Below are 18,956 nucleotides of genomic sequence, written 5' to 3' on the forward strand. Positions count from 1 at the left end.
ACAGAGGACAGCGAGGCCGATGAGCCTAGCCAGCAGGAAGACACTTAGCAGCCCCAGACAGAGAACAACAGCTCCATGAAATCTCCTCTCTGAGCTCCTCAGACCTCAACACAGACAATACAGTCAAGGATACAATAATAATAATAATAATAAAGCTCAGTCTGCCAGCCTCTTTGTCTGACAAATAATTCTTACCTGTCTGATTTTGTGATGGTGTTGAGTCAACAGATTTGTCATATTCAACATTTATATAGATTTCCTCCATCGCTCCTAAGAATGCTCAGTGCTTTGTGGAGGGTCGGCTCTGCAGCACAAGTTACTCTACAGGATTGGGTTCATTTTTATTTTTTTTTTACTTTAGCTGATCAGGAAATCCTGCCTTAAAGATGCTAAAAACAGATGTTGACAGTGCAATACTCGCCTGTCGTCTCACTTGAAACGGGAGCTAAAAATGATAGAGGAATAACGTAATTTTCACTCTACTGATTCCTGAATTGTGTTATACATTTTTGACAGAATCTTATCTTCTTCTGGTCCTATGCAACTACTCTGCATTGGTAAAAAATATTTTTGTGGAACTATAATGTGTTTTGTTTTTTTTTCTAAATTTTAATAATTCTTTATCATATTTAACATAGCAAAACTAATGTTTCAACTGAACAAAGAACTCATGGCAACAGAAGAATACATAAGCTAAAGCAGTTTAAAGTTTGGCAGGTAAGTGAAAGTTTGTGGCCAATAAAAGGAAGTGATTCATCAGTCAGCAATGATAAAGTCCTGCCTGTGTCAGCATCACAGCAGAAACATGTAGGTGATGCATCATACTAAAAAACATTTGTTCTGTTGATGAAAAATGCTGTGAAAAAATACAGATGTTTGAATGGCCAGTAAGTGTTTAGGTTGATTTACATTTTCTTTTAATTATCAAATATTGTTACCTCTAAATAGTTCCTAATTCACATACATTTAAATCAGGAGAGACTCAATTGCAGATATGCTTAAAGAATAATAAAATGAATACTATTGGCACAGTACACAATGGGAAGGTTGAAGAAAGTGAAGGCGATTCGATTCGACCCAATTGTGATATATTACGTTAAGGGGGTAATACCATACAGTAAAACAGGAATATCCCGCCAATGGAGGCTAGACAACAGTGGTGGAATAGAAGGGATGAAGAACAATGGCTGAAGATCTGGATGGTTGAGATATGGAGTGGGACATCTGACTGGCTCACTCGAAGACCCAACTGGTAAGACTGGTTGTGATGAAGGCCAGAGGTGAATGGGCTGGAAGAGGGTTGCATCAATCGGACACTGAGACGACTGGCTCACAAAGGTTGTTGCAAAATCTTCAAAAACCTCAGTAAGCGGGGTTAAAAGTGGGTATAGACAGAGAGGCTGAGTAAATAATAAATAGTATAAGCATGCAGATTGTTGTCATCCATCTTCCTGATTAAAATTAGCTAAGCTTCATTTGTTGTCTGGAGGCATTTGTTTTAATTTACTATAGCTACTTTTGTTTTTTGTATTTAGTGTGAATAGGGGATATTCTGGAAAGTGAAATATATGAAAAATAGTTTTTCTTGACAAATTTTTCATCTTCGTCACACTCACTATAATATTCTCCCTAACAAAACACTTTGGATAACATTTCTTAATGAAGAGAACAAAGACAACGGTTTGCTGTAACATTCTTTATTTGATAAAATCTTCACAAGGAAATATATAATTTTCTTTGGATCTGCTTCAAATTTTAATGGGTTGTTCCCGCCCATGCTACACCCTTCCAACAAGTTTGTGGTAAACCAGGTTGGTAGTTTTTGCCATACAGTAATTACCTTTTTTTTTTTTTTTTAAACCTGTCCTCCCCAGCGGCCTGGTATAGAGAATGATGATCTGGATACCATATTGTGCCAGACAGATTTTACTTTAACAAGAGAGTATTAATATACTCCGTTGTCTGTTTTTATTATTTATTTAATTATGTATTGATTTGTCACCGGCCGGACAGGGTGGCAGACACCGAGAAAGGACAAGACCTGTATGAGAAGGGGGAAAGGGGAATGGAGGGTGGGGACAACAGGGAAAAGCTGTGGGAAACACCAATTGCAGAAAGCAACGAAACCTGCAATAGAACAGAAAGGGGGGCTTGGGGAGGAGAAAAACAACAACAAACAAACACAAACAAAAAACCCCAATAAAAATAATAATAATAGTAAAAGACAACCAGCCGAACAGCAGCAATAAACAGTTGACATAGTAAGACAAACTAAGAGAAAAATTAAAACAAGAAACAGTCCAGCACACTAAATAAGGAACACAGCACAGCCACGAGAGCCGGAATAATAACAATTAATTTAAATAAGTAACTGTAAGAAAAGCATCAGGAATAATTCTACCAGGGACAATCTAAATTTGTTTGTGTCTATGTGTAAGACTGATTGTGTCTGTGTGTGTGTGGGTGAATGTGTCTGTATGTGTGTGTGTACATGTGTGTGCGCATAAGCCTGTTAAAGAATGTAGTTGTTAGTGAGAGTGGGACGCCACGACTGTGCCACACTTACCCCAGCAACAGGCAGGCAAGAACCCCAGTAGCCAATAGGGGTGGGAGAAAGAAAAAGAATAAATCAATTTAAAAAAAAAAACAAAGATTCCCAGATGCACCGTGATGCAAACGCGGAAGACCCTGACCCAAATGCCATGGGGGATGTCGGCTGGCGCCGGCTGCCTTAGTTTTTTCCGGCGGTTGGGGGGATGGCGGGTTTATTGGCGGGTGCACGTGACCTGTGCGGCACGTTTGCTGCCGGGCTGGGACTTGCTGCTGGTGTTTCTCTCCGCTGGCTTTCGCTGTCGTGTTGTTCCGCTTGCTCTCTCTCATTTGCCCGACCTCGCAAGCGGGATTCGCAGGGGGCTGCTGGGCATTGGGTATCACCGTGGGATTTGTAGTCATTCTAAAGGTATTTAAACATATCTGCATCCAAACGTTTTGGTCTGAACTAATGCATAGATCTGTCTCTCACTTTAAGAATGGGAGAGAGATTGAACTGATCTGTTTTTAACAGTAACATGTATACTTTTGATAACAGTTTTGGAGGCGAGAGTTTAAGAAAGTCTGTTGTAGTGAACAATGGTGTGGATTTGTGCATTTTACATTGAATAAATTTGGAGCTACCCTAAATTCCTTTCTCCTCCCCAGAGAAGAAGGGGAGGGGTCAAAGTTGCTTTCTCTAAGTGCTAGCCCGACCATAAAACTGGCACTTTTTTTGATTCCGAAGCTGATAACGCGGGGCCTGAATGTTAAACTGACAAAGGGACAGGAACCAGCCATTGGCATTTCCCTAAACAGCCTATCAAAACTGGCCCCCCACACATGTTTCCGTGGCAACTGACCTTATTCATTGTTTTATCACCACATCAAAGGGATACTCCTTGTCTCACCTAGGTGTGACATGGTCCAGACACTGAACTTTCAATGTAAAAAGGACTGCAGTCTCCAAAGACTCAAAGCATTTAATTAAATCGTTAGTTACCTGATTACGTTTGCCTCTATGAAAAGAAGTTACTTGTGCAGTATTTTTATTTTCAGCAAGACACTCCTTCATCTAATGTAATCCAAGCTTTCCTCATGTAACCTGAGCTCCCCCAAGTGGACGAAATAAGTATTACATGCTCTCGTCGGAAATGCCATTAAATGTATAAATATCCTGACCAATAATGTGACAATTGTTTCCTGTTACCAAAAATAAAACAAATAAGCAAATAAACAGCCCTGTTTTCTGCTTTGTGAAGATGGATTACCCATCTGATCCAAGCATAATTTAATTTGTTTATTACGTTTAAGAAGAAGGATAATTTCCTGATCCCACAAAGGAGCATTTTAGTTTCCTTTAGTTTATCAGAAAACCTCGAATTTAGGAATGGTATAGTCTGAAAAGTAACTCGAGCTTTCAGAACAATGTAGTGGAATAAAAATATTGATAATGAGATGTAGTGGAGTAGAAGTAGGCAAAGTTGGTAAAGTTGCATGAAATGGAAATACTAATTAACCACTTGAGCTTGACCGGAGAAAAGGAACAGAACAGAACAGCGGACCGTCCGTCGCCAGGGTCTCCAGGAATACTTCGTCCAGCGCCAGGTGGTCGGTGCTCAGCCCTTCCGGTCCCGAAGGAGGGATGTCCACCTCGGAGTCACAGTCGGGGCAAAGCACCGTGACGGTGACGGCGGGTCGGTCCTCTTGCACCGCTTCTTCGCCTCTGCGCGAAGACACAGAGAACGGCTCCAGCCGGCCGACACAGTCGGAGCAGAAGGTGTGCAGACAAGGGAGGATTTTAGGGTCCCGGTACAAGCGTTTACACGCGTTACAAACCGCTCTCGGGTTCACCAAGAACCCGCTGTGTTCATTTTCCGAGCTTAACTTTGGCTGCTCCGTGTTTTCTTTCTGTTCAGACTGCGACATACTGTCTGTTTTTGGTGACTTGTGGTGTCAAAAACAAACCAGTGAACACCACCCTGAAAACCACCGAGCTACACAAACCTGTCAGAACTTAAGGAAAACTTCTTTCGAACCTTTGCTCTGCATAATAAGCACTCATGTGAAACTCAGTTTACGCACTCTGATAACTATAGATGTTTTAATGTCCCTTTACTGATTATAATCCCACTGGGAAGCCCTACTTTTCTTCGGGAGAAGTTGGCTGCCTTCACTGCTCCATGGGACATCCGACACCTCACGCCCTACCCGGCCAATAGGAAACCTCTCACGGACTGTGAGGGGTGGTCCAAAGACTTCCCAGCACTCTTTCATACCAGTCTGGGATTCTGAACATCTAAACATGTGTGAATTTCAAGAGTTTCTTTATGAAACAGATACCAACAGCAGCATTGCAAAAAAAACCTTTTCATTTAATTTTGAGCTCAGGTTTAGATGAAACCTGGTTTCTATTGAAGTTCTCTGGATGTATAAAACCTCCTAAAGCCCACCACATCACCTGCTTGAGATAGTTCTAAGCTGCATAGATTGTGCATACAGATAAATGTTTAAACTTGTTTCAAAATGGACATGCTACACATCATTAGACTGAATAGAGTCTCCATAATTTAATTGTTCATTTTATGGCAACCATGAGCACTAAAGTATATTTGATTTACCAGCATGGTAAAGAAGAAAAATGAAAACAGTGGTGACTCCCTACATTTGAAGCAGGGGTACACCGTCCATCAAAAGAATCAAAACATGTTTCCAAAAAATGTATCCATGTTGATAAAACTTAACACATTTTCGAGTGGCCTTTTATTGTGGCCAGCTTGGCCTTGTTTACATAGAGAAAGTCTTAGATCTTTGAGGGCAAAAACAAAAGTGTTGCGTTTATAATTTTTAAAATTCAGTGTAGATCAACAGTTAGTTATTAATTAAATAAGTAACAGTTATATTCATGCTGGTTTTAAAAAACATTTAAAAATAGTTCTGTGGGAGAGGAATTAAAGGCCTTTCCCAAACATAGGCAGGGGGAGCTCAGCGACTGACCAAATAAATGCCTAGGAGGTTTTACAGTATATTAAATAGTTGAATTACAACAATTATGTTAGTATGTTACTCTAAGATTTACTATACTTGTAAATATAATGAATTCATCATTTTCTGCATCACTCATTGTTGAGAGAAGAAACTTAACATTACAAAAAGTCATAAAGAAGCAACAGATATTGAGTCTTTTGAAGATTATTATTCTAGCATCACTTTAATGCATGTGTATGTCATGTATAGTGTATTTTTTACATTATGTGTCTTGTACTTCTCAAGTGTTGTTTCATCCCAGTGCATGTTTTACCTTTGACTTGCCAAGGGACTGCAGATGAAAAAGGAGCTATCAGCTAACCCAATACATAAATGACTCCATTTATGTTTTAAGGAATATTTTAGTTAACACGCCTATATGCTTTGTTTTGAAGGTTAGATTACAGAGGTAATACCATTCATATATATGGAGTATGTACAGAGCTAGAACCAGGAGTCGGCTAGCTTAGCTTAGCATAAAGTGAAAAAGTGTATTTCTCAAAATGTTGAACTATTTCTTTAGTATTGTTCATGGTACATATTACGACCCATTATACTTTACTTGCTGTGGGGAAAACAGTTAAATTGATTGGTGGTCAAAATGAGGATCTTCATGTTTCCTATGCATCATAAAATGGGAAAATCCTCTGTAGTTATTCATAAAGTGAAAGCAAATGGTACCATCATTGTGCTGAAGGCTGGCACATTGTGGTTTATCACTGTGCCACTGTTCAGATATATTGACGAAATACGCTGTATAACATCTCATTTGTTCGTGCGGTTGACACCTTTTCACGCAGCCTTTTTGAACAACATCTTCTGCAAATAAGAAAAAGAACATCATTTAACTGTAGCAGCCTTGCAACAGATTGTTTTAAACTTTGACACAGTATTTTTTTCAGATACTCTTTTCAGCCAGCATGACTCACATTGGTCATGATTTTCCTGAAAAACTTGTCAAAGTCATTACAAATGCTGTCAGTGCATTTCTGCTGATAGTAGTCTTCTACATTCTGCAGTACATATTTGATATGCATTTCATGTGCTCATGCATACCAGGTATACATCCTAATGGTGTACTGTACATGCTTGCTCCTCCTATGGGTTGTCTACATCATTGAGGCTTTCCACCAAAGGAAGATTGTTTCCAGCTGTCAAAGACTTTGTTGTAACAATTTCTGCAGCAGTATTTTTAAGTTGCTGATCAATTATCTCAGTCTGCTTTTTGTATGGGTAGCCACTGTTCTGTTTGATGGAGACTGGTACTTTTGCCTGAGGACAAACCTCAACCCTACTCAGACTGGAATTCCTTGCAAAGCAAATTTGAGCCAAGAGGAGAAAATCATTTAATTAAACCAAAACAATTTATGTTGTTTTATACCTATATACAAATGTATTTTTAAACTCACAATAGGCAACATTTTGTCATATATTATGTTACACAATGCAGAACACTGTATCCACTGGAGTTGTGGTGTCCTCCTCACTACAGAGTGGTTCATGAAGATCTTCTGGAAGAGCGAGTAGCCACTTGAAAGACGAGCTAACAAAAATAGCAGCAGAAAGAGCAAAGGCAATTTGTAAGCCCCTCATTCGAGTTATTAGGGATCACGAGGACACATTTACTTGTGATGGCAACGGCAATGTCAACGACAGAGTTTTGGAAGCCTGGAAAAAGATTTCAGCTTCAGATTTCTCTTTGATGGAACATGAGAGGATTCACATGCCGGACCAGAGGCGTTAACAGAGTAACGTTCATCAGGGAGGATGGACTGCGACTCTGGACTGTGTGTTCTAACTGAAAAACTTAATTAATCCTGGACAGTTTAATGAAGAAGAAACAAGACATCATTGTCTTTATTATTATCTGAGCCATAATTTGTAGGTAAATGACATTCTGTAAAGTCTACTTTACAATAAAAAGAATAATTTACAAACTTTTAATCTCCTAACTAGAATATTTTCATTCCTAGAAGAAAATGCATGTGGTTGCTTCATCTTCTGCAGCTGCTTCTGGTGATTGATGTGTACATTAATCAAAGTTCTGTAATTTGTCAAAACATATACAGTTGTGCATTTTCACACTAAGTACAAGGGACACAGGTACACCTTTGAGAATCTCAAAGTATTTTAATGATACTCTGAAATGAAGGTCAAAAACGTTTTACAACCAACCACATGGTGACGCTATTAACACCACATTTGAATGCTTTGTCTTTGCCTCACAGTTCAGGAGTTATTCACCAAAACACAAAGTATTTTTTAACTGGCCACAAGATGTCCAGCTTCTTTGTTGTGCACATGCTTATGGTGAACTTGTGCACCAAATTCCCAGAATTGTAGAAATATCATTAATGTTACTGTAGCGCCCCCTGTGAGTAAAATTGTATGAAACCTTACACACTTGTGCAAAGGAATTATGTTTATATCTTAGCAGTAGAAGCAGAAAACACACAATAATGCACCAATGCTAAACCATTTTCTCACAGATCCATCTCATATTGGTTTTACATGACAAATCATTCCAGTTGTTTCCCTCCCCTCCATATATGATGTGGGCACAGTCCTCTTGCCCAAGAGAAGGATGTCCTCCATTGTTATCAGGTTGCCCACTCCGCCAATACTGAAAAGGTCTACAAACACAACAATAATGACATTGTTTTACATGAACACAGTCTGTTATTCCTGCTATTCACCAGGAAATGTCACCAAGACCTAAAACAGTGTGGGGCAGTGTGTTGGTGGGGTAAGTACAGGTGTATTTTAAATTGCATTCATTTCTTTTTTTGACAAACGGGAGTTCTCCTCAGATTGTTTTAGCAAGGTTTAGCTCATTGATTTTAGCCCACAACTGCACTCTCATAAGCATCATTTCCAGCCACTGCGGGCAGCTGTTTCCAGCAAAAAGCTCTGATAAACCCATTGTACGTTATCTGCCCAGCACCCAACAGCATTCAGACAAGGTCAGTGACTAGCTGGTGAACATAGAACATTTAGCTCAGTTTAAGTGCAATTTAATTCAACATTACACTTAAAATTCAATAGGTGGAAACAACTCCAAATGAATGTTCATCTGTGTCTGCTTGATGTTCAGGCTGTTTACAGGTGCATCTCAAAAAAACAAAAAACATGTATACAGTAGTTCTACTTAACCAGACTAAGAGATTAAAGGCAGGTTGAAATTTCTGTATCATAATGTCCGTATTCTAAAATTCTAATATTTTGAAATACTAGATTTTTGATTTCCATGAGCTGTAAGCCATAATCACCAAGATTAAAACAAAACAAAGGCTTTGAATATTTAACTTCATTACACATGAAGTGAAATATCTCATGTGTAATGAATCTAGAATATATGAACGTTTCCATGATTTTAAAATCATACATACATTATGATGTTTCTTATTATTTTGAGTTTCTCTTCTTCAAAGTAAACTGCTGGACCAACATTTGTAGTTTTTAATATTTGTACACAAATAAACTAGAAACTAAATGTACATTTGTATGTGACGATGTGTGCCAGCCTGTATGGTAAGAAGGAAATAACAATACATCTGTTTAGTGACAGCTCTAGAAACATTCTCTTAAAAATCTAAATTTATAAACATCACTTCCTCTTGGTTGAAGATGAAAGTTGACCATGATTAAAAGAACCATAGAACCATCTAGTGGTATTTCTGGGTAAGATATACAGTACATATCAAAGTTTCCTCCTCACTAGAGGAAGAGGTGTCCAGGCTGGACCTTGATCCTTCTCACAAGAGGTGTTACAATAACTATCACAATAGAAAGTAAACTCAATCACGCGTGTCTTTATTCCCCTGCAGCAAAGTCGCAGGCATCCGCCCAAGGATCCGTACGTGATATCACCAGGAAGCACTAAAGCCGGCTGCACATACAGGTCTGTGTGTGCTATTTGTTTCAGAAAATAGCGACGCTACCACCAATTTGTAGTTAAACTAGTAACGCGACGCTATTGCCCAACACTGTGCATAACTGCCTTATGCAAATAAGGAGGGGGTGTGTCTCAAGTGGTGAACTTATCCCCTCTGTCAGCTGACTGATGGTGGATCAGTCAGACGAAGGAGGTGGACACTAAACTCACACATCAACAAGCCTTGCTCCCCACACAGTAAGAAGAGATGGCTTCCTTTAGTGAACTGAAGTGATTGGCAACTCTATTTGAGGACAATTCTACCAGCCATGTCTTCCTTCCTTTTTGTTTGGACACTGACAGTGTTTTCAGTTTGTGGCATGCACAGACACAGAACTGCGGTAAAGTGAGCCGTTGTTTGTGACAAGCAATCGGTCAGCTAGTAGCAGCTAAATCTGGAGTGCACACGTATCTAAATATTTAACTAGAATATATGAACATTTCAGTAATTTATTAAATCAAGGAACATTTTAACTTTTCCATGATTTTCAAAACATACATACATGGTGATTCTTTTTATTATACCTTGTTTTCATGGTAAACCATAGTACCATCTGGTGGTTTTATTGGGTAAGATATATTTCACAAAAAGTGGTATAGTTGTTTGATTGCATCATCTATGTATATCGTGAGTGTGGTCCAGCCGATTAATTTCAAGTCAGCTGTTGTGATACTGATTCCACTAAGAAATATTTGTTGTAAGTTCTGTTATTTCTGATGATTACAGAGGCACTAAAACAAATACATTCTAATAATAAACTATAATTACTATGTAATTTTGTTTATATTCAATCAAGGTAAAGCTGCCTTACTGTAGAGACAGTGGAGCTCCATTAATCCACATCCAGGTCCCCTCCTTGACACTATCAGTCAAACCAATCCAAGCCATAATTTCTTCCTTGGTGAAGTTAGAGAGGAACATCTGTTCAATAAACACAACAGAAAGTTACAATATTTATATTTGAGTTTGAATAATATTATACTGCAGAAGATGTTAAATTTAAACATGAAATGAACCTTACTGAAATACAATGATTTTCCTTTAGTGACACCAGCATGCTGGATATATCTCAGCATCTACTTGATGGATAGGCACCAAATTTTGTTCATATATCTATGGTGCCCGTAGGATGTATGCTAATGACTTTGGTGACCCTCTGACCCTCTGTTTTAGTTAAGCAATACTTTGACTTGTTACGAAATACCTGGAAAATGAATAACGTTCCCATGAGCCTCAGTTTTACTTTGTGTTCAGTGCTGATTAGCAACTGTTATCATGCTAACATGTTAAACCAACACATTGAATATGGTGAAGATTATAGATGCTAAACATCAACATGTGGGCATTAATATTGTAAGCATGCTGATGTTAGGAAGCTAAGAACATTTATTTGCGTAAAATTTTTCACAAACACTGCACCTGTTCTTCAGAGCTGTTTATGACCACCAGATCTGCTCCTCTGGTTTTACAGTCCTCTCTACCCTTTTCCCAGGAACCAGACTCATTAGAGAGGAAATAACAGGGGCAACTGAACATCCTCCATCCTGCAGGACATGATTCTGTAAGGAACAATGAAACGTTAAAAATCTGACAATAGTTAAGTGCCAAAGATACAATATAGATGTTAAAAACATGTATTCATATCCAGAATGAAGGTGGTTTCCAATTTATACATTCACATAATTATTATTCATCATGGCTTAATGGTGTTGCAAATACAGCAAATGTAATTAGAAAACATAGGTGAATCTCTTTCTGTCTCTCCTAACAGTCGCTTTCTCTGTTTCTCTCTCACACATAGTGGGAGGGGGAGGGGCAAGACTGTTGAGGGCAAATTAAGGTATGAAACTACCACTACATGACAGGGTTTGATCATGGCACATTTGAGGCTTTGAAGGGGATTTTAAAATACACAAATAACTGTCTTGACAACACAAGGTTTCACAAGTGTTGCAAAACTACACGTACTGTTAACAAGCCCTCCTTGTCATGGTCCAGCATGGTCTCTCGTTCCCTGTGTTTTTCTGACGTTTTGTAATCAGCCTACCTACAAGGCTCACCTGGCAAACACCAACATAGCATCACTAATGGCCTAATAAGTTTTTTAGATTCCCCGAGAGCTTCTTATCTAAACAACACAGTTACATCTCTCATGTGCGACGGGATGTCACAGGGTCATGATGTCATTTTGGGGCCAACACAGAACCCTCTACAGTCTTTGGTCAGCTTCACTCTTCAAACATTCGCTTACCTGCTTGGTTCCTGCGGGAAACCTCCTGCGCACCTAATCAAACCTCTGCAGTATATCTACCCTGGCTTTTCAGTCCAGTCTTTGCCAGGTTGTTCAGTTTACAAATGTGGTACTAGTGCTACAGACAGGTCTGTCGTTCCTTGTGTCTTTTATTTTATCTAACCTTATGTCTCCCTGTGTTCAGGTTCCATATTCACCTGTGATCTCACTGTGCCTGCCTTGCATCTCTCTGGTCTGCAATTTTGCACATCTCACTTCCAATCCATTGGATTACTTAATAAACTGTGTAGATCTCTCTGTCCTTAACACTACCCTCCTGCAATCAGGTCATGACTGACGGGATGTCAGTACTCTTTCAAGATACGATATATAATTTGTTGCATCTGGACAGAACAAATAGATGAAGATTAGTATAAAAATTGTATTAAAGACTGGAACAAAACTATACTGTCTGTAAATTAAATGCAAGTAATATTAAGCCCTTTAGCTTTGTAGTTTAACTGTGTTAAACTGGTGGTTACAGCGGAAAATGCTGCACAAATGTATCATTAATTATATCTGTACTTTACCTGCAGTCAAAATGTTTGCTGTCAATAGGGTCTATCATGTTTCACATATGTGGTGACATGCCTGTTAATTTTAGATACACTTTGCAGATCTGAAATCACACATTGCTACGCATATTGTCTGCAGTTGCCACACTTACTCAGACCGTTCAGCTCTTCAGTCACTTTAATGAGGCTGTTGTTCAGCATGTTTCTCTCTCCAGTCAGGGTAGACACCTTGATATCACTGGTCCGGAGACACTCAGTCAGGTTGGCTTTGATAGCTGAGAGATCTGCAGCTAAATGTCATATAATAAACCAAGAGACATTTTTTAAGTTTAATATAAGATAATTAGAAACAGCATCCTATGAGGTTCATGCGTGAGGCTAGAAAATGGTTTGAAAGAAATCTGTTTTTTGTATTTCATTATTTTAAAATGACTAAAATGCCTGTTTGGATTTACTACTACATTACTGTCAATCTCCTACTCTATATTTGTTGTGTTCTTACCTGGACTTCTTTTGTATGGTATTTCCTCTTTATACAGTATATGTAGTGTTCCTTACCAGGGGCTTGTATCCCGAAGCAAGTTCAACATACCTAGGATATCTTTCTTATCCGGCTTCACTAACTCTAACAATCGCATTCGGCATAAGCGGTCACACAAAACTGATTATCAAGCAGATGACCAATCGCAAACTTGAACAAGCCCGCCCACAGAAATGACTGGGCCCCTGAAAAGGTCCAGTAAATGGGCCCTCAACGCATTCTGTGCTCTCTCTCTCTATCTCCTACATGAACACATACATGGTCTGCCGTTTGACGTTGCGTACAACAAACAGTCCTCATACCATCTTCAGGAGAGAAGAAGAAGAAACAATAACTTGTATTTTTTTGTTTAATAAGTAAAGTGAGTATTTTGGGTCAAAATAAAATCGGGTTATCTTTGCTTATATAATGAACATCATGAGTGCTGGACTGCATGGGACCTCCTAGCAGCTGGGCCCCAGAAAGCTTTCCCCTTTTTCCCCCCTTACGGGCGGCCCTGAAGTCTACTGGCAGCAGAGCTGCATATTTTACAAACGAAGAGTAAACTATAGACAGTTAGACATAGACCGTTAGTAACACAGCTGCAGCAGACACATGTAGTAAGACAAACAAATCTCAGACAGTGTGAATGGCTAAATGAACAGGCATAGCCTATAATATTTGCGTTGATTTTTTGTGTTCTTATGATGTCTATGAAAACATTAGCCTTATTCTTTAAGCTCGGCTGTGTGTCGCCTTTTCTACATTAAAAGACTCGGGCACTGAATAAGTGGTCGTTCCACTTCACTTTTAATAACTTCTTATCACTTCAAAAATAAGATTAATGTATTTATAGCACTCAAAAGTGTTCTAAACATTGTTCCAAATTACCTCCGCAACTTAACAAAAATAATAATTGAAAAAAAAAAGTGGTTGAAAGAATGAATCGTAACCAGGGGGGTTGCTAGACATATAGCTCTAGTGGGGCACAGGTCCCCTAATCCCCTATGTAATTTTTTAAATTATTTGTGATTTAAGTGTATGAAATGTCTTAGTAAGTGCCTTAACAGCTTCCCTTGCTTAACCGTTAATATTGGCATTGTCATGTCAGAAAGGGCTTTGAACGGAGCATAAGCACATATACATCAAGCATAGCGTTAGTTCAGGAAGCTAACGAAGTCAAACTCCGCTCATTCCAGCATATAGCGATAGCAGCCATCAGCAGCAGCACATCAGCTGACAGCTCAGCTGATTCCTCTCTTAGCATTCACTGGCAAATTCCAGACAAGACGCCGATTTAAGCTGCCGTAGCCTACCTGCCCGTCAATAATGTCAATAATCGATTATCTAGAGGTTCACTGTTAACGTAGTGTTGACAGAGGGAAAAAGGCGGAACTGCAGCTCCGGACCATATGTGCGGTGCACACAATGGAGACATGTGGTACTCCCTGTTCGCCACAGACAGACAGCTGTTGAATGAGTGACTGCTGCAACTAAACTTTACACATGATAAATAAATGCGTAACTAATGTCAATGATTTTAACCAGCACATGGTGCAGCTTGGGTAGCGCTTAACTAGCATCCTCTGCTCCTTCTTAAAAGGTAAGGTACTTTATTTGTCAAATAGACACACATGTAGCGAAATTCTTCCTCTGCATTTAACCCATCCCTGAAGGGAGCAGTGGGCAGACACAGCGCCCGGGGACCAACTTCAGAATGAATGCAGGTCAAACGGCACTGACTGGAGAACCTACTCTAACATGTTTTTGAAGGACAGCTTCAAAGGACAGCTGCAGAGGAAAAGGCGAGCGCTACTTTCTGTCTGGCAGTAAAATTTACACAAAGTTTACAAGATATTTACATAGACAAAATTACAATGAGTTTAAAATATGTAAAACAAACATAATTAGAAAGACTAAATGTAGAGATCTACCTACCGTTAATTAAAAACAAGTGCATATGTCTGTCAGAATGTCAGATATTCGTTTTTTAAAAGCAGCTAAGGAAATTCATTCCAGGACGAAGGGACATAGTAAGACAGACTCCTCTTTCCTGCTTCTGTCCTCATTCTTGGTACCTTACAAAGTAGTCCATCATTAGATCTTAAATGATATGTACTTTGAACACACTTTAAACAGATATAAGAAGGCAAAAGACCTGAAGTAGCTTTATAAATAACAATGTACCAGTGTAACATCCTTCGCAATGTGATTGCCTCACTGGCCTGGGAAACACTGGACCTCCTGTCGCAGGGGGAGATATTCCATCCCTATGAGAGGTTAAATCTGTCTGCCTCTGGGCTTCCCCCAAGTGCCCTTGCAACTATTCAGGGAGCCAGAGCATCCTTTACATGTTGTGCTTCTGCAACGCGTTCTCATCAGTGCATCATTGCGGACGCTTTCAGGCAGCGAAACAAAGTGTAATTGTTTGATGCTAAAGTTACCCTTCATCCGTATGATATGCCACAGTTTGCTACATCGCAGCAACACAAAGGAGGCTAACCCTACCCACTACCACATCAGCCTTTAGCTTTTTAGTGTCACTGTGTTAAACTGGTGGTAACAGCAGAAAATACTGTACCTATGTGTCATTAATTAGATCTGTACTTTACCTGCATGTCAAATATTTGCTGTAAATAGGGTCTATCATGTTTCACATATGTGGCGACATGCCTGTTAAGTGTAGATATATTTTGCAGAACTGTGATTACACATGGCCACACACTTTGGCCGTCATTTATCAATCTTCCGTAGAAACGGGCCTATTTTTGTGCGTGAGATTATGCTTACACTGTCCTCAGCGCCTGATTTATCGATGAGAGTGTACCCTCGCACTTAAGGTGTAAGCACCACCTGGTGTTGATAAATGCGGCGGCATAAAACGTGCGTAATTTGAATGAAACGCCCCCAATTATTCAAGCTTCAGGAGGCCGCACCCACGACTTCACGGCAGGGACTGACGGAATACGGCAAGAAATACATGGGTTGGAGCAGGAAATCCACAAATTTAAACTTAAAAAACAAAATAATATGTTGTTTGACAGATTTAAAGAAAGATTATATGTTTAGTTTCACTACTAGAGCCCATCCCCGGCATAAATGTTCAAAAATATTGTGCATTTTAATATTACGAGATTTTTCTTTTGGAAACAATTTAATACTTTCTTATTCGATGATTTAAACTGGACACATTTTCCACAAAATGTTCAACAGGCTTAAAACTGGAAACGAGCATTCAGATGAGCCATAAGCCCGAGAGCCAGTGCTGGAGTCAGGGGGACCACCGCGCGCTGTCAGACTCGCTGGAGCGGACCAGTGCGCGCTGTCAGCCCCAGAGGAGGATGCGCTCATCCCGGAGGAGCAGGGCACGGGCCAAGAGCCTCTCGCTGAGCGTTTACTTTGATGAACGGAGGACATACGGACAGATACGGGGCCGTGTACCCCCAGCGTGCAAAGCAATCCTTCATAATGTTTTGTGGCTTTGGGAAACAGTGCTCTGCGCTGTCGTGGGACTATTACGCACGGACACGGGTCTGGACGCCCACGGACTTGGATCTGACCACCCGCGGTGAGTGGTTCAAAGTGAAACATTGTCCAAACACAATGATGAGCTGCACCACGTCTGTACCACCTGTTTGTGGAGCGCCTTCCGTGCAAACTAGAAGTTTTTGTCTGTTCCTAGAATTATAAATTGGCTACTTGTGGTGCTCCAACAGATAGATTTAGCACTGCTAAAACACCCATCAAAGTTAAGTCCCAAATAAGCTCCAAATGAAAGTATGTTGCTCTGATAAAAAGCTGCTCCATCACCTCCGGGACTGGGCTTTGACTGCACTGACCCAGGACTCACACATGAGCCGGGATCAGCGTGCACCAGAGTCCGGGGACGCGGGGCCTTTAGCGGGGGTGTCGGTGCTCGCTGTTGCTGTCATAATATAAACTTATAATAAATGCAGGGCTTTGTGCGCGACATGTCTGTGCCAGCCTGGTGGGGGTGTCCATTTCGGCAGCCAGTCTCAGTGCTTCAAGCCATCTGCTTATGCTCTTCGTTGTTTGTATGCAGTATTTATTTACCTTACAACATTTTTTGCTCATAGCCTTTTCATTTGAAGGTACAAATCGTATTAAAAGCAAACCCAAATAAAAGGCACCTAAAGCTACGATAAAATAGTCCAAATACAAATCAAAGCATGTTTTGACTGCTCAAATATTATATAGGCTGTATAAAGTCCGTGTTGCTCAAATATAAACACCAAAAATAATGTTTCAAACGTTGTTTCTGTTACAGTGGGTCATAATATATCATATCTTTTAGTTTGTCAGTGCGTTTTGTGGTGTTAGGAATTGTTTTTCTGCGCATTTCCGCACTAACTCAAAACTTACATCTATGCAAGTTTTGACCTCCACCTCCTAAGTGGGCGTAGGATTTGAGCGTGCCGTACGCCAACGTCCATATTGATAAATCTCAAAGTCACCGTGGTTTTGGGTGTAGGCCAGGTGTACGCTGGAAATTTGGTGTACGCACTTTTCATAAATGAGGGCCATGGTCCTCAGTCCCCATACTTACTCATGCTGTTCAGCTCTTCAGTTATTTCAACCAGGCTGGCGTTCAGCAGGTCTCTTTCTTCAGTCAGAAAAGACAACTTGATATCACTGTTCTGGAGACGCTCAGTCAGGTTGGCTTTGATAGCCGAGAGATCTGCAGCTAAATGTCATCAAATAAAACGAGAGAAACTTTAAGTTTATTAAAAGATCTCAGAATCAGTACCAAATAATTAGAAACAGCATCCTATGAGGTTCATGTGTGGTAGACTAGAAGGTGGTAGAAGGTTTGTTGTTTTTTATTATTTTAAAATGACAAATGCCTGTTTGGATTTACTACTACATTACTGTGAATCTCCTACTCTATTTTTGTTGTGTTCTTAACCGGACTTCATTTGTATTTTACTTACTCATACAGTATATGTAGTGTTCCCTACCTGCTGCCCTGTTTCTTGTGGTGAAGCTTGTCTGTGTTTTGTCATGCTTCTTGTGTCGTTTCATACTGTTTGTTATGTCTCATTAATCTGATTGTGCCTGTTAAACCAGCAATTTAACAGATACCATGTCTGAATGGTTCTTTAAATAATGATACTTTAAGTAGGACCTTTGGCCTGTACTACGAAGGGAGTTCAACCTACTCAGAGTGGATTCCCAGCGGGAGTCAGGGGATTTTAGGCTTACACATATTTGCTGCATGACCTGCTTGAAAGTAAATATTTACCTTCCTGGTTAAATTATACATTCACAAAATATGAAAATGTTGTGTTTTGTAGGCCTATGTGTTAAACCTTTTGTAAAAAGCTGCTTTGAGTTTCAAACAAACAGGACAATTAGGAAAAGTCAGAAAACAACTCCAAACTCAATACAGGAGATACTAAGAGCATAAGGACAGAACAGAATGTGATTCAGACTCACAGCGGACACCAAGGCCGATGAGCCCGGCTAGCAGGAAAACACTCAGCACTCCCAGACAGAAAACAGCTCCATAAAATCTTCTCTTTGAACAACTAGGATCTGCACAAAGACCAGTGACTACAGTCAATGATACAACACTGATCATACAAGGGATTATAATATACATCTGTGCAAGCTCAGTCTTCAGCTTCTCTGTCTAACTGAACATTCTTACCTTTCCGATTTGTTGAAGGTCTTGGGTCGACAGGTTTGGTGTGTTCAACATTAGCATAGATTTCTTCCATCGCTCATTAGGTGGCCAACTATCTGCCGCACAGACTACAGCACATAAAACTGATTCCAATCTGTTTGGTTTCAACTTCTCATTGGTTAAATTCTCAGGAAGTCACAAGTTTCAGAGCTGCTGAAATAAGCTTGTATGACAAGCCTCCTGATACTCCCATATAGCAACATTATTAACCCCACCTTACATACATTGCTCACCTAAGGACATAAACATAACTAAACAGTGATGGGCAAGTTACTCAGAAATTAAATCTTATCTAATAAATTACTTGTTACCTATTAATCCTTAATAAAGCTAAAAATCTGGGAGTCTGGTTTGACAGTAATTTACGTTTTGAGCAAGTTTTGATCAATGTTAATTTGACACTGAGACCATTTTACGCGCATTTATCTCATCA

At 39.7% G+C, this 18,956-nt stretch overlaps 2 protein-coding genes across 2 annotated transcripts in view; both read right to left on the reverse strand.

Annotated features, from left to right (window-relative positions):
* LOC119904507 (CD209 antigen-like protein C) overlaps positions 1 to 334 on the reverse strand; it is a 32,768-nt gene extending 32,434 nt beyond the window's left edge. Inside the window, exons 1-2 of the mRNA XM_038721225.1 lie at positions 196 to 334; positions 3 to 104 (exon numbers count right to left, since the gene is read on the reverse strand). The gene's annotated coding sequence lies outside the window, so the exon portion shown is untranslated. The remainder of the gene's footprint in view (positions 1 to 2; positions 105 to 195) is intronic.
* Positions 335 to 7,662: 7,328 nt separating this feature from the next.
* LOC119904509 (CD209 antigen-like protein A) lies at positions 7,663 to 17,525 on the reverse strand. Its single transcript, XM_038721230.1, has 5 exons — positions 17,384 to 17,525; positions 12,449 to 12,586; positions 10,911 to 11,050; positions 10,303 to 10,412; positions 7,663 to 8,189 (listed from the first exon to the last, which is right to left on the reverse strand). Exons 1-5 carry the CDS (start codon positions 17,385 to 17,387, stop codon positions 8,027 to 8,029), a joined length of 555 nt encoding a protein of 184 aa, XP_038577158.1. The 5' UTR covers positions 17,388 to 17,525; the 3' UTR covers positions 7,663 to 8,026.
* Between the last annotated feature and the right edge of the window lie 1,431 nt (positions 17,526 to 18,956).

Source organism: Micropterus salmoides, unplaced genomic scaffold (genome assembly GCF_014851395.1).
Source record: "Micropterus salmoides isolate LMB-PRFRI ecotype aquatic unplaced genomic scaffold, ASM1485139v1 Ms_hic_scaffold_15, whole genome shotgun sequence".
In the NCBI taxonomy this organism is placed as follows: Eukaryota; Metazoa; Chordata; class Actinopteri; order Centrarchiformes; family Centrarchidae; genus Micropterus; species Micropterus salmoides.